This window comes from Euleptes europaea, chromosome 6 (genome assembly GCF_029931775.1).
Source record: "Euleptes europaea isolate rEulEur1 chromosome 6, rEulEur1.hap1, whole genome shotgun sequence".
NCBI lineage: Eukaryota > Metazoa > Chordata > Lepidosauria > Squamata > Sphaerodactylidae > Euleptes > Euleptes europaea.
This window is the reverse complement of record NC_079317.1, coordinates 22460448-22476815: the sequence shown is the minus strand read 5'-3', so window position 1 is coordinate 22476815 and position 16368 is coordinate 22460448. Positions and strand designations below refer to the sequence as shown.

The window sequence follows — 16368 nt, the reverse complement described above, 5'->3', positions numbered from 1 at the left end:
GCTATTGGTGGGAGATTTTTGGGGCGGAGCCCGAGGAGGGCGGGGTTTGGGAGGGGAGGAACTTAAATGCCATAGAGTCCAATTGCCAAAGCAGCCTTTTCTCCAGGTGAACTGATCTCTATTGGCTGGAGGTCAGTTGTAATAGCAGGAGATCTTCTGCTATTACCTGGAGATTGGCAACCCTAGTTGTGCTGGACTCAGGGTAGGTTCTGAAATGGTTTTTCTGATGCAGCAGTAGTTTTGCATAGTGCTGTGATCTTGACATTGTGCATCCCTGTGGAGCTCTACAGCGGCGGATCGAGCAGGTGGAGGGATTTAAGGCAAAGAAGTGGCATGCAGAGAAAGGTTTTTTTAAAAAAACTCTTCCTTGCTGCTGCTTCATTCTAAATCATCCACCCTGAAAGTGCATTTTCGTTTAAGCAAATACTTGTGTGGGTTCAATTATAGGCATTTACATGTTATGTATAGAATTAGACCCTAAAAGTAGATCAGCAATACTACAGTTGCTGTGCTAAATCAGATCACAGGTCTCTTCTAGGCTTAGAGGCAGAAAGCTACACTGGGCAACATTGGCCAAGAAGTTACCTCTGAGAAAGCACCATGTCCTGTTTGTGGCTAACAGCCATCTCTGTTTGCATCTGCATGTGGAAGTTCCATTAATGTTTGTACCTGATATGTATAATTTTTAAGGACATGTAAATTAGTATCAGGAATGTATCTTGTAGTAATGATTCCATATTGATTTAGCCTCCCCCACTCTTTTCAGGAAGATTCTCTCCATTCCCCAGTCTTGTTAATTAGTTTTTCCTGCTTCTTTTCTCTCTGTGTAAGTCCCTTTTAAGATCAGGCAGTCAGAAAAGTTAAAAGAAAAAAGTGTAGAAAAATGTAGATTTTGATATCATCCTGACATTTCTAATTTTATTTACTACTCTGTAACATGGAATGGTCCCTTTTCTTTGCCACTGCACAATGAACTGATGCTCTCAGTGGTTTTTCCAGCCCAGTGTGATACCACATTCCCTTTCTAAGACATAACAAGTTCACATCCCATCAGTGTATATGTAAAGATGGGCACCCCCCCCCAAGTTGTGCGTCATTTTATATTTTGAATCCCATTTCCTTATTCTGTTGCCCTGCTATGTAACTTAGAGATTCATTTGGACCAAGTTCACCAGTGTCCTCTAACTGCTGCTACTCTCTGCTGTTGGTGTGTATGGGTGGAAAGGGGCAACTTTTAATGTGATTGCGTTATGTTGAGGAATTCACTGAGGGCCATGCAGGAAGATTGATTTACTGCCCCTTTTAACCTTCCTGCAATGCAAATGTGATTAGTTTATCAGGCCTTTTCAGCCTGCATGAGATTTCATCACCATTACAATGACAAGGCACACAACTGGCTTCATGCCAACACCTGGTAGCACTGAGACTCTGGCTCTGCCTTAGAGCCAGTTCAACATATTTAAATGGCATTTAATCCACATGCAAACCTTTAAAAAATATATGTATTTAGTACGTATTATGATGCAGCAAATATTTTATCCCTGTCCATTCTTTCCAAGTTTATGAATAGTGTTATGTACTGATCAAAATAACACCCCAAGCTGTCTCAGAGTGAAACTAGGGCACGCTGATGTTGAATATTGCCCCTTAGCTATATTATTGTGTGTGTGCGTGTTAAGTGCCGTCAAGTCGCTTCCGACTCATGGCGACCCTATGAATGAAAAGGGCAAGAGTCCAGCAGCACCTTAAAGACTAACAAAAATATTTTCTGGTAGGGTATGAGCTTTCGTGAGCCACGGCTCACTTCTTCAGAATGAATGAAAAGTCCTCCAACATGTCCTGTCTTTGATAGCGATATGATTACAGGTGTGTTTATTCATACGTGCTCTGTAAGATCAGTCCGTTTAGCCAAGGATGGCGGCTCTATGTCTCTAGTCTAGCCTGTTATCCCAAAATACACTGTCTCTGCACATGGAGGTTCTGTCATAGTTCATTCATCTTTTCCCTGCGTTTTTTTTTTTGGGGGGGGGGTTGCCCGACCAACTTTAAAAACCCTATCAGTACTTTATTGGACTACTTAAAGAATAACATTTTTCATTCCTGTCATTTTTAATTAAACCAGAATACGTGTGTGTGTGTGTGGGGATGGGAAATCTCTTTCAGCCGCCAAGAAACTCTCACAACCCTTAAGCGAACCGCCCGACCCAGCGAGGAGGAACAGCCAGACCCGTTTTCCTCCTCCAAAAGCGCATGCGCCTTCTCCGCGGTAACCGTTAACTTCAAACGCTTCCTTTCAAGACTACGTCTCCCGTGAGGCCCGGCGAGGCAGCGCAGGCGGAGCGCACGCGCGGTTGCGCTCTTGGCGTCATTGGGCGCAAAGAGGGCCGCGGGAGGGGGGGTGGTGGGCGGATCGATTGCGTCAGCACGCCTACTGGCTCTCCTCCACGCCTCTGTCCCCTCCCCCGCCCCAGAACGTTGCTGTGGTAGCGCCTGGGCGCCATGTTAAGAGGCCGGAGGGGAAGACGAGACGGAAGAAGCGGCGGCGAGAGCAGCAGCCGCCACCCCCGCCAGGCCTAGCGAGGGCCTCCTTCCCCCGACCCTCCCCGAGAGGACCAGCGCCAGGCCCGTATCATGCTCGCGGCGCCCGCTTCTCAGGGGCGGGGAGAGTGACTGTTCCGCGGAAGAGGCGGCGGCGCTTCACCACAGCCGGAGAGACGATGCCGTTGTAAGTTGGGGCCTGGGTCGGAGGAGGGGCGGGGGGGGGACTGAGTGTGTGTGCGCGCGCGCGTGTGTGGGTCTGTCTCGAGCACGCCCGGGAGGCCTCGCGGAAGCCCTCCTCGAGCCGCCCGAGCGAGCTCTTCCGGGGCCGCCCGGCGTTCCCCGCTCGCCCCGTCGCCCGACCTTCCCTCCCCCCCCCATCTCTCTTTATGAGGCGAGCCTCCCCTCCCCTCCGGCCGCGTCCTCTTTTTCCTCCCACGCGGCGCCCCGGCGGCTCGCGCTTATCTCTTCCCGCTCCCGAGGGTTAAACTGCGGGCGCCGAGGAGGAGGGGGGTGCGCGCGCAGACGGCGCCTGTCCGACCTCGGCCTTAGCCCCAGGGCCGGCGGCGAGGCTGTGGCAAGGGGGCCCCGTCGCCGGCTACTACGGCGGTGGATTGTTTTCCCGCTCACGTGATTCGTCTCAGGCGCGGCGGCGGCGGGGGAGCGGTTTGCCGCCGCCGCCTGTGGCCTAGGAAGACGCGCAGCCGTCTCCCGTTGTTGGCTTTTTGGGGGGCTGCAGTCGGCCGGGTCGTCGCAAGGGAGGGGGGGGGGCTAGCGCCACCATTGCCCGTTTGCAAAAGCCCCCTCTCTCTCTTCCCCCCCCCAACACCATTGCATCTTCGATCCGCCCCGCCGCATGCTCGGAAATAGCAACAGGCCCGAGTTTCGTCGGTATGGTAGAGCTGCAGGTGTTTTCTTTCCAGAAAAGAAAAAAAAGGGGGGGGAGGAGGACAGGCTCTCACGTTATACGGAAATATGGCCCTGTTTATTGTCGAAGGCTTTCACGGTCAGAGTTCATTGCTTCTTGTAGGTTATCCGGGCTGTGTGACCGTAGTCCTGTTTGTTTGTTTATTTTCAGATGGGGTGGGCGGATCACGGTCCCAAGTATCTTTTTAGCATTGTGCAATACAGAAAGCTCCAACTCGTTTTCTTCCTTTTGCTTCCTTCCCTCTTTTGTTTTGGCCTCCTCATGCTTAGGGCTGTGTTTTGCAGGTTACAGTAAGGAACCTGATGGTTTTTTTTTTTAATGTTAGCACGTGCTGTTCCGTTGGACTTACTGTAAGGCTTTTTGCGTGTTTGTATACGAAAGTATGGATGTTTAATAACGTATTGAGGGTGCAGTGATGAATGAATCTAAAGGAAAGACTTCTAGTTGGGTCTGAAGACAGAAGTCTTTCCTTTAGATTCACTCATCACTGCACCCTCAATCTTTTTAACATTGTGCAATACAGAAAGTTCCTACTCGTTTCTTCCTTGTACTTCTTTTCCTCTTTTGTTTTTGTTTTGGCCTCCTCATGCTAGGGCGGTGTATTACAGGGTTCAGTAAGAAACCTGATGGTTTTTTTAAAGTGTTAGCACGTGCTGTTCCGTTGGACTTACTGTGAGGCTTTTTGCGTGTTTGTATACAAAAGTATGGATGTTTAATAATGTATTGAGGGTGCAGTGATGAATGAATCTAAAGGAAAGGCTTCGTACTATCCCTTTTAGTTCAGATCCGCCCTATACAAATGGGTTGCGTTGGAGTATGCAAACCACAGTGGTTTTATACTGATAGAAGAGTCAGCTTTTGTCCTATAGCAAATTTAGTATATGAACTTTGCCATAATAATGTGGCATTAGTGGATTTTTCTTAGTATCAGGAGTTCTTGTTGATTTTTGATCTGTTGGTGGGAAGGTTAAATGAGCATTTCTTCCTTTCTGGAGTGTGTTTTTTCCAGTTTCTTATAAAACTTGTGCTAAATATTTTCTTCACAGTGGGAGTTTTAAATAAGCTACTAACAAATTACTCTTACCAAATAAGTAGTTCAGGATTCGTATTTGGAATTATGGTAGGATATAGCTCAGTCCTGTATACTTGGAATTAATTTTAGCAAAGGCTTGGGTCAGCATGCCTGAGATTGTAGCCCTGATGAAAATATAGCTGGAATAAAAACTCTTGTGTGTTTAAGCGGTTTTTGATTGAGGTGGTACCATTTTAAAGCTGAGCACGGAAGCCCTCCTATACCAACTTTTTAACAATTTTGAATAAAATTGTAGTAGCATAGTTAACTGAAAGGTAGCAGTTGTGTGTGTATAGCAACACTAACAAATTCTAATTATCTTTGTGTTGGAAGACACTTATTTCAGTAGAACTGTTCTGGGGAAAGTGGTGAAATTTGAATCTGAAGATTTGAATTTTTATAAAGATGCTGTAGTAACTAAAATGTACTGGTTCTCTTTGAACTGTTAAGTGTTTCTTTAGGTTAATGCCTGCAGCAGTATTACAATTTCTTTGTTACAACAGAGGTTTAGGAATTGGGATAAGAAGGTATTGTAATGTCCATAGGAATAGCTGTGTTGTACTCTGTTGTAACACAGTGAAAGCAGGAGTCCAGTAGCATCTTGAAGATTTAAAGAATTTATTTCAACATAAGCCTTTGTGGGTCAGAGTTCACTTGATCAGTTACATTGCCTGGCCATCCCAAGCTGTTAAGAGTTCAAGCAACAGAAAGGGCGGGGAGTGGGGATAAGTTGCAAGGAGAGGCCTTCTAGTCAAAAAGAAAATTCAATCAAAGAAAATTCAATCTATTCAAAGTGGGTGACAGCCCTCCCAGTTGTTCTGGCTTATCTTACCTTGTCTATCTACTATTGGTACTGGTTGGTGCCACTCTGAATGGCATGATTACTCTTAGACTGGGTTGTGTTCTTCTCCTGTCTTTCTTTGTAAATTCTCCCCACTCTTTTTCTAGAATTCTGTGTATAAACTGTGTATAATGTACCTTAGTGTTCGGATGAAGGGAGTACTGATTCACAAAAGATGATGCTGGAATAATTTTAAAAAGTTTTTAAGGTGTTACTGGACATTTCTTCAGTATTATGAATACATATCGAGTCTTGGAATTCTTTATTTTGTACCCATAACTTTGATAAGCATGCCATAGCTGATCATAGCTTTCTACAGCTGTCTACCTAATTTGTTCATATTGCCTTTTTAAAGTATTGGGAATTAAGTGAGAAGAAAAGGTGTTTGAAATCCCTAACAATGCAATCATATTTCGCATTCTACCTGTACACAGTGTCCTTCTGCACTTAATTAAAGTGTCTACATTTTGCCTAAATTTGAAACTGATTATGCTCTTGATTCAGCACAAAATGTCACATGCTTATGATATTGAAATCAATAAAAGAATCAATTGAATCTGCTGTTGAATTGTGGCATTAGATAACTGGCTAGCATTATACTGCTAGCACTAAGGTACATTATTTGTAATATCCATTCCATTGTGTGACACTAATCTGGGAGCAGTATTTTAGAACACGTTCATAAATACTGCTCGTGTAATCTAGACAATTCCTTCAAGGCAATGTTACTGATTTGCGTGATGATGGTTGAATTCTGCCCAAATAATATTTTGCTGGAAAATGCCACCATCACCTGATGGGAAATGTAGCTCTTTTCCCTCCCAGTGCTCATCTCATCATAAACATTTGGAGCTTCATTATGTCTTTTGACTGTAGGATCCTTCTATTGTCTATAATAATTTGTCATTCCTGAGTGTACCTGATCAATTATACAGTGGAGCACACGCTTCTTACATTTTTAAAAGTGGCCAGGTAGCAGGTTTTTAATAGTATAGTTCTGGAACCATTGTAAAGTTTAATCTGTTCATTTCCTGACATCAGTTATCAAGAACCCTTTTTTGGGTTTAAGAGGGTGTGCTTGTTTTGGACATTATCAATGTTAGGATGCGTTGCTTAGACCTTTGGAGTGATTTGCAACACTTCAACAGTATGTTTTGGATGGAAGTGCAGAGTCTGCCTTAATGGGTTTTGAGGTGCCTTTGTTTTCAGTATGCAAGTCCCATTATCATGCAAAGGTATACAAAATGAATTTGTGTGGAGCAAGGCTCCATGCTAGGGCAACTACTCTGCATGCAGATGTTTGAATTTCTGGCCTGTCTAGTTAAAAGGATGAAGTTGGTGGTGTGAAAGATTGCTGCCAAAGCCATTGTGAAGGTTAATAATACTGACCCTGGTAGACTAATGAGCTGACTCAGTAGGTTGCAGGTGGTGTTTATAGTAACTTTGAGGATGCCAAGGAGCATTTTGTTGCTTTTGAGTCCTGTTACCATGCTTTAGATTCAGAATTAGATTAGATTTAGATTCCGTCTAAGATTAACAGAGTAGGCTAGTTCTTGTAGGTTATCCGGGCTGTGTGACCGTGGTCTTGGTATTTTCTTTCCTGACGTTTCGCCAGCAGCTGTGGCAGGCATCTTCAGAGGAGTAACACTTGACACTGAGAGACACTGTCCTTCAGTGTTACTACTCTGAAGATGCCTGCCACAGCTGCTGGCGAAACGTCAGGAAAGAAAATACCAAGACCACGGTCACACAGCCCGGATAACCTACAAGAACCGATGAACTCTGACCGTGAAAGCCTTCAACAATATTTAGAGTAGGCTAGACGTGAGTACCTCTGATCTCTTGCAGCGCAATCTGCCAACACTTAACTTTGCCTTTAGGACCACCTTGGCAACCACTGTTAGCTGAACAGGTAGCATGTGGCTGTTTTCTAGTATTTCTGGCATATGCTGATTCTAGGGAGGCTTCGCATTAAGGCCTCAGTGTATGTGCTGGCTGCAGCTCTGAGCTTGTTTGCACCATCTGCTATCCCAAGACATTAGTCAGGATTTTATGTGGAAATGGGAATTTATTGGAGTTTTGTTGGAATACAGTGGAAAGTTTTTTGTACTTAGTTTTCTTGTACTTGGTAGATATTTGAAAAAGTAAAATGCTTTGTGAAGGAGGTCTAATGGAAGAATTATGAACTTTAAAATGAGCAGAGTGCCTCCACCCGGTAATCAGCCCTTATTTGAAAGTTTTTAAGGCACTTGTGCTACCTTGAGACCTGAAAGTGTTTGATGGAAGGTGCATGTAGTTAGTATTTGGCAGAAACACTGTCCATTATTCATTAGCAGATGAGAGATACATAATATGGATGCATTTATTCTAACAAACATAAGTTTGTGTGCATACTTGTTGGAGGGCTGTTTTTTGTAACACTAGAAAATATCAGGCATTAAATAAGATTTCCTTGTATCAATTTCCATTGAACTGGTGTATTTTGTTCATGTGCTTTATGGCATTTTTTAGGAATAGTGACAAACTATGGTTTATTGTTATATGAACAAGTTTGAGGGAATCTTCTGGCTTGCATGCTTTCCCTGGAAGGAAAAAAACAAACAGAATTTCAAGTGCATTATAGTTTGCTGTAAAAGCAGAAGTAGCTTAATTAGCTGCCTACCCTTGAAAGAAGATGGTAGCTTACAAATGGAGGATATCCTAACATGTACATAGCAGCAAACCATGGTTCACAGTTATGTCTGAGCTATTCTACCTTGAGGATAAAGGAGTTCTAAGTGTTATTTGGAATGGATTATGAAGGTGCTCTTTGGCTTGGCTAAAATCTATACATGCTATAATGTACATCGAATACATTAAAGAAAACATTTGCATAATTTGGGGGCAGGCAGTCTAGCACCCAAAAAGTGCAAGGGGTAGATAGCTAATCATGTCACATTTCACCATCTGTACCAGATTCCTTATCTCCCTCCTTCCAGCTCTCTCACTCTGCTATTGTCCTTTGCATTCATAGAAGGTGTAAAGTAAGGGAGGTACCATTAGTGGTGCTTGCTTTGTACAGTTAAGTACATTTAATGTTGATGTAGTCAGAAAATGTAAATTTTGGAGCATCTATGTACTGGGTTAGAGTATATTGAAACATTAGTGAAAGCTTAATTGGATTATAAAACGAAATTGTTTTCCCCAAGTTGTAACTAGTAGAAGTGCCTTTGGAAGCTACAGCACTATTTGTGGGAGTCCCTTGAACTCTAGGAGAAGTGTTTCACTGGGCTTAGTCACTGTTTATTTAATGGAAAATAATTTGATGTCTAGCATTCCTAAAGCTTTATTCTGCTTAGGAAAATGTTTGCTTACTTCAGTTATGCCCCACTTTTCTTCCCAGTGGGGGCCTAAAGTAGTTTACAACATTTCCTCCTTCATTTCATCCTCACAACAACCCTGCGAAGTTGGTCAGGCTGAGTGTGACTTCTCCAAGGTCACTCAACAGGCTTCCGTGACAGAGCTGGGATTTGGCCCCGGGTCTAGTCCTGCTAGATAAGAAAGAAATACTGTGGAGTGTTTTGATGCATATAGTCTCTCTTGAAAATAAGTTGGCAATATTGTTGCCTGATCTTTAGATAAGTTGCACCATGTACCTGCAAAGACATCCTTGGGATATAGCATGCTGAATGATGTTTTACTTCATAGTACACTAATGGTGTAGAGTGATAGGTACAGTAGCACGTGGCAATGCAGATCTTCAGCTTTATGGGGCTAAATGTGGCTTGCAGTTGCTTATAAATCTGCAGAGATGTTGGTTAGCACTGAGTTCTGCTGAATTATCAGAGAAATAGGTAACATTAGTTGGGAAATTTCATTCGCTCCATAAAGAATTAAAATGGAGGATCCCAAATTCATCCATTAATAATGGGTTGGACCCTAACATTTTTGTAGAAGGATTTGTCAGAGTAGTGCTTCTCTACCTTTCTTTCTGTTACGTTGCATTTGTTAGCTGCATTTCTTGTGGAACTCAGTGTGACTTACAATATAAATATTATGAAAAAAGCAATAAACTATAAAACGATAAAACTCCACCATGGAGGTCAACAATATTCACTGCTGCAAGGAGTGCAGTGAGGACTGGGGTGTTAGTCTTATTTTACCTCCTCACTGTAGCCTCCCTTGCTGTGGTGCATTTCCTCAGCATACAGTTGGGTGTACAGCGGGGTGTAAACTTTGGTAGGCTTAAGCCCAGTGTGTCACAGTGGCTGTATCAAACTTGTGTGTGTGTGAGGGAATAGCTGTGCCTTTTCTAAATATTGTGGGGTAGTAAGCATCTCTGTTAACTATTATCAGCACAGCTGTTAAATACACACCTCACCTGTGACTGACATTAATCAGTTAAGGCTGTGTCCCTGTAGTTGTGGTTAGGGTGGGAGAGAATTTCCTTTCAAGAGGGGATGGGGTAGAAGGAAGAAGTGCTCATTGTGCAGGTTACCCTTCTGATTTTCTCAATTGGGAGTTAATAGTGAGGCTAGTGTTAGATCTACACTAAGAACATAAGAAAGGCCATGCTGAATCAGACCAAGGTCCATCAAGTCCAGCAGTCTGTTCACACAGTGGCCAACCAGGTGCCTCTAGGAAGCCCACAAAAAAGACGACTGCAGCAGCACCATCCTGCCTGTGTTCCAAAGCACCTAATATAATAGGCATGCTTCTCTGATCCTGGAGAGAATATGCTTCATGACTAGTATCCATTTTTACTAGTAGCTACGAACTCTCCTCCATGAACATGTCCACTCCCCTCTTAAAGCCTTCCAAGTTGGCAGCCATCACCACATCTTGGGGCAGGGAGTTCCACAATTTAACTATGCCAAAAAGTAGTCTCATCATATTCATAAAGATTTCAAAGCCATCAATAATATCCTTCTCAGGCTTCTTGGCTAGTGTTCCTTTTCTATCGATTAAAGCTACTCGTTCATATATTTATGAACATTTGGCAGCTATATAATGGTGTATGACTAAAGCTAGACCCTATGTGTATTTATCTGAGTGTATTTTCTTAGGGTTTTTTTATTCAGTTCTTTCTGCCAGGGGGTGGGTCTAAAGTGACTCACAAAATAGCAAAAAAAGTACATATGAACAAACTGGGGAAGGTCAGGGAATACATGAAACCGTTTTCTGGACTGGTCCTGGATCATTCAGGCTAACTCATGCGAAAAGCCACAGGTTGTGAGCTGACAGCAGAGAGCCCCATGGCTCTTGCCAAAAAGCTCATGTCACACCTAGGTGTGTGTGTGTGTGTAGCAAGGCAGTAGTCTTTTCAAATCTTCACTATTTTCTTCCAATAATGTAGTGTCATCAGCATATCTCAAATTATTAATGTTCCTCCCTCCAATTTTCACTCCACCTTCATCTAAATCTAATCCAGCTTTCCTAATTATATGTTCTGCATATAGATTGAAGAGATAGGGAGATAAAATACATCCTTGTCTGACACCTTTGCCAAGTGAAAACCATTCCGTTTCTCCGTATTCTGTTCTAACTGTGGCCTCTTGTCCAGAGTACAGGTTGCGCATCAAGACGATCAGATGTAGTGGCACACCCATTTCCTTTAAAACCAGCCATAGCTTTTCATACAGTCAAAAGCTTTGCTGTAATCTATGAAACACAAGCTGATTTTCTTCTGAAATCCTCTCGTATGCTCCAGTAACCAGCGTATATTTGCAATATGATCTCTAGTGCCTCTTCCTTTTCTGAAACCAGCTTGAACATCAGGCATTTCTCGTTCCATATATGGTAACAGCCTTTGCTGTAAGATTTTGAGCATCACTTTACTTGCATGAGAAATTAATGCGATAGTCCGATAGTTGCTCCAATCTTTGGTGTCTCCTTTCTTGAGAATTGGAATGTAAATGGATTGTTTCCAGTCTGTGGGCCATTGTTTTGTTTTCCATAACTGTTGGCATATTCTTGTCAAGATTTTGATGGACTCCGTTTCTGTGGCTTGGAATCTCTCTACTGATATACCATCTGCTCCTAGTGATTTGTTTCTCCCGATTGCTCTCAATGCAGCTTTCACTTCACTTTCTAAAACTAGGTTCTTCTTCTTCAAAAGATTCTTCTTGGAAAGAATCTTTTATCCTTTAAAAAAAATCTTTTATTCTTTCATCTCTTCTGTATAGTTCTTCAGTGTATTGTTCCCACCTTTTCTTTATTTTGTACTAGTTGAATGTATCATACAAGGTTTTACCAAGAAAATGCTTCTTGATCTGTTTTTTGAGGTGATATTAAGGTTTTTCCTCTGTGTTTCTTAGAATGCAAGAAACTAATTTATGACTGAAATGGGGTTTATCATAATCGTTCTGTCTTGTTTACCTTTATTAGTCCAGTTACAACCCAGGGATCACAGCAAATGCAGCAACCACAGAAGCATTATGGCATTACCTCACCCATCAGTTTAGCTGCCCCCAAGGAGAGTGACTGTCTGCTTACTCAGAAATTAATTGATACCCTAAAACCTTTTGGTGTCTTCGAGGAGGAGGAAGAACTGCAACGCAGGTGAGTGGTACAATCTGTTCAATCTGTGGAGCAATGAAAATCAGTGTCAAGATTTGTAGGGAGCTGTTGGCTGATTTTTCAGATTATTTCTAGATTCCCGTCATTGCAAGTTGAAAGTTCTGACCAGATGTTCAGTACTGCTGAAACCTCATCTCTAACTGAGCACAATTTTTTGTTTGCATAACTTACACTGCTTATCTTTTTATTATTTGCTTTATTTACTTGCCTTTCTTAGTGAGACTCAGGACGGACTACGAAATGTAAAAACAAAGTAGTGAAAACATACAATACCAAATGAGACTGGAATACAAAAAGCGAATTTTAAAAGCCCAAGATGTGACCTAAAATGCAGCCAAACAAGATAATTCTAGCAATAAACAGTGCTATAAACTACAATCCTATTCCCCTTTTAAAAGCACTCTTAAGAACAATTCCATTCTGTTACCACATGACTGGAAGATAAGGAGCTATATAAAGAGAAATCATTTGGACCCAGCTCCGAGTTTGGAAATACTGGAGATTCTGGGGCTGGACCCTGGCTTCAAGCTTACTAGGAGGAGAGCCATTCCATGGAGATTGTGGGAGAGCCATTCCATGGAGATTGTGTGCTCCAATCTGTAAAAGTTTGGATCCAAGAAGTCCATGTCCACATTACTAATTTGCAAAATATTTATACTCATACATACAGATTTTGAGCTTCATCTCTCCTCTAGGGTTGCCAACCTTCAAATGGCACCTGAAGGTCTCCTGTTATTGCTACTGCTCATCTCTTTGATTGCTGTGGGATTGTAATTACTCTTGCATGGTCACGTCCTGCACCATCTTGACACCCAGATACTGCACTGGACACACACATTATATGTCTAATTCCAGGGCCAGCACTGCCTCTGACAGTGTGAGAACTGACTCCTGGGTTGTATTGACTTGACCCGAAAGGAGTGATAGGTAGCTATTGGCTTGGGACCTGGAAAGAATTGGAGGGTGGACAGGCTTCAGAGGATGGCACATTGATTCAGTTTAATGAGTTACACTAAAGAGTTCGGGCTCTATCCAGTAGGATCAATTCAGACTCCAGTAAGCCGAAGAGATTCCCCATTCCTTCCCTCTGCAGACCCCACCCAGCCATTCCCAAAGGTCTTTTGATGGGGGTAGGGGGAGGATATTCATTACAACAGCAGAGATCTGCTGGCAGGTCTTTGGATCCATCTTATAAAACCAAAATTTTGATTTGGAAGCGGTTATATTCTTTTAGCATTAGAATTGTTAAGGATTTACTCTTATTCTTACTAGCTTTGATTTAGTAAAGGAAATGTTGCTAGATGGGAGGGTCTGAAGTTCTGTATTTGGTTTTTTAAATTTGGTGTTACTTTGATTGGTCTGGGATGCCAGTTTAAGTCACTTTTGTGAGTAGACTATGTTGGGTTTTCCTTTTCAAAAGGAGTGAGAAGGAAATCCTTGCAGTCTGGAACTTCCGGTTTCTTATGCTACGGCAGCTTCTTTAGTAGTTTGTTTGTGCCAGTAACTATTACTGCTGTGGCCCTGAAGCTTATGTGGGCAGAAGCATTGCCATCAGTAACTTCTAGTTTCTAGGACTTGCCCTTGCTGAAATAAGGGTATCCTGATCATGAAAGTCAGTGCCAAATATTCCATAAGTAAAAATTATTTTCTCCCCGATGATCTCTTGCATTGTGGCTTGAGAACTGTAAATGAGGTCGGTAGAGATTTGGGGAGAGTAGCTCATCAAATCTACTCTGGAGGAAGGGTTGCTAATGTGTGAGCTGGTCTCTGTTGCGGTGCCCCAACAATTTGATATGTCTTTATAGTATTTGCATCTCCTTTCTATCCAACCAGGGCCACCAAAGCATCTAACAAACAAATGTAATAAAAATACACTATAAAACCAGAGCTAAAAATACACAAGCAGATTAAATCATATGGCGGAAAGGAGGGGTCACTGAGGGACACCAGACAAAACACAACACTTTTCATCTGTTGACAGAAGGCTGTTACGTGAGGCATTTAGGTGGTAAAGCTGGTCTGCATGCTGTGAAAAGCCGTACCTGCTCACTTCCTCTCATCAAGCTGCTATTAAAGGAATTGACGAGGCCCTTTTTTTCCTGGCATCTTTGCGAACAATTCACAGGGGTGCTGTGAGGATCAAATGGGAGAATTCCTATATGTATTGCTCTGAATTCTGTAGAGAAGAGATGAAGTCCAAACTTGATAAATGATTTTGGAATTAGTTTTAATAAGCTAAATTGCTCCCCAGTATCTGTGTATATGTTAGAGTACGCACATCTTAGATGTTTAAATACTCTTGTTACATTTCTTGGTTTGGTGTAATTGTGTATGTAATCTTGTTCCATCAACAGAATTCTGATTTTGGGAAAACTGAATAACCTGGTAAAGGAATGGATACGGGACATCAGTGAAATTAAGGTATGAGTGACTTTATGTTGATACGAAAGTGGTTTCTTGAGTTGAACTAATTTTATTGCATCTCATTGTTTAAATTTAATCTACATGCTAAAACTACTAAATTTGCTGACATTGGTGGAAGAAAAGAAGTATTTGGTTCTGACCCTATAATTTTTTCTGCTCATGAATATATTATTGGAAATTAAAGGAATCTGATTGGAATTTGTAATTAAACCCACCAGACTTCTATAGAGTATGCAGTTGATTCCGTATGATGAACTGATTTGTGCTATACCAAGCTTGAACCCATTACTGTTTCTTTAGATAAACTAATAGAATGCTGTTGAGATGGCAGCAAGTATTGTGGGGTTATATTTCCCTCCTGAAGCTACTGAATAGCAGACATCTGGTTCAGCAGCCAGTTTGCATGATTATGTAGCAATAGCTGGATAACTGTATCCTTGCTGCTTATCAGCACCCCACAACCGAAGAAAGCTCTGATTCATGGCTGAAAACTAGCTTCAATCAGTTTGATGAACTTCAGTCTCATTGGTTTTGCATTGCTTTAAAAAAATCTTCTGTTTTCTCCCTTAGAATCTTCCACAATCTGTAATAGAAAATGTTGGAGGGAAAATATTTACATTTGGATCGTATAGATTAGGTGTGCACACAAAAGGTAATGTGCTTGCTTTCTGTGTTTATGAGAGAATATATTTTAAACACTATATTTCTATAAAACTTGTTTGTTACTTCAGTGTTTTCTTGGTAGCCAGTGTGGGATGCAATATAAAAGCCTGTTGCAAATGACAAAAATCACCTACTTGCAACAAAGGTTTTTTGTCCCCAATCATGTGATTGGTCGAATCATTGACTGGAGCCTGTATCATACTAATCATAGCAGATCTACTTTCTAAATCTAGCCAAATCTTCATTTATGTAACAGCAAGTTCATCTACACAAACTACACTGTGATTGTATACAAAAATATAACTTTACCAGTTGTAAACATTCCATGAAATGCAATATGCAGCTAACATGATGCAACAGGTTTATGCCTAGGACAGTATAAATGTCTCATGCCAAGACAAGCAGTCTTCATCACCGTTGGCTAGTTTTGCAGGAGCAAGCCAATGGTTGTATCCTATGAGCTATAAATAAAAGGCGCTCAAGGGTCTTTCCACTTGCCCCTTCCCACAACAGCCTCCTGAGACCTCTGAAAAGCATGAAGGAAAAAAAATACCTTAGTCTACTAGCACACAGGTAACATAAGAGAAAATGGCTAAGGTAGCTTTTGTCTAGCATACTTTGCTTCCTTTGTTTTGGTATAGACATTGCTGCAGCTTGCAGAGACCTAGTGTGTATGTCTAACATGAAATACAGTGAGATGTGGTGTCTGATTCAAAGTAGTGCTGTGTTCTCATTGAAATATCGAGAATCTCAGATCAGTTTTGCAGCTTCTTTCTTTGTTAGGGTACTTCACTTAAACATACTGGAGACTCAGCCTATATTCAGGTTTTCCACAAAATAGCTCTGCTTAGTAGGACCAAATAGTCAGTTCTGTTTGGATAGTTCTGAAGTTCCCTGTAGTCTATATATACGTACAATTCATTATGTTTGGAAAATAAAAGTATACCGTTCATTGTGTGATTGTCAACCTTAATAGTAAAGAATACTATGAGTCACCATTTTAGTTTAACATAAAGTATTTTACTTCTTCAAACATATACAACTTCTTTTGTATTCATGTCATTGCTGTACTTAACAATTCTTTGTTATCAAATTACTTGCTTTAGAGACAGTAAGAGTTAACATTTTGTATAGCCATCATTCATTAAAAGTAACAATGCAGAATTTTTGATCATGATAGCTTTAATGTGATTGCTAATTATATATGTATGGGCTTTGACATAAAAGTTGTTACTCCTATTGAACATAGGTGTTTGGTTTAGTATTGTAGTGGAGTTGGCTAGGTTTAGGATTGTGTTAAAATACTTGCCATTGCTCCATTATAAGCCTTTTCCGATATGTATA

At 41.6% G+C, this 16368-nt stretch overlaps 1 protein-coding gene across 1 annotated transcript in view; it reads left to right on the top strand.

Moving 5' to 3' along the window:
• The first annotated feature begins 2603 nt into the window (after positions 1 to 2603).
• The window catches only part of PAPOLA (poly(A) polymerase alpha), a 40429-nt gene continuing 26664 nt past the window's right edge, over positions 2604 to 16368 (top strand). Inside the window, exons 1-4 of the mRNA XM_056850963.1 lie at positions 2604 to 2725; positions 11746 to 11919; positions 14292 to 14358; positions 14932 to 15013. Of these exons, the coding sequence (XP_056706941.1) occupies positions 2718 to 2725; positions 11746 to 11919; positions 14292 to 14358; positions 14932 to 15013 (331 nt within the window). The 5' untranslated portion in view covers positions 2604 to 2717. The remainder of the gene's footprint in view (positions 2726 to 11745; positions 11920 to 14291; positions 14359 to 14931; positions 15014 to 16368) is intronic.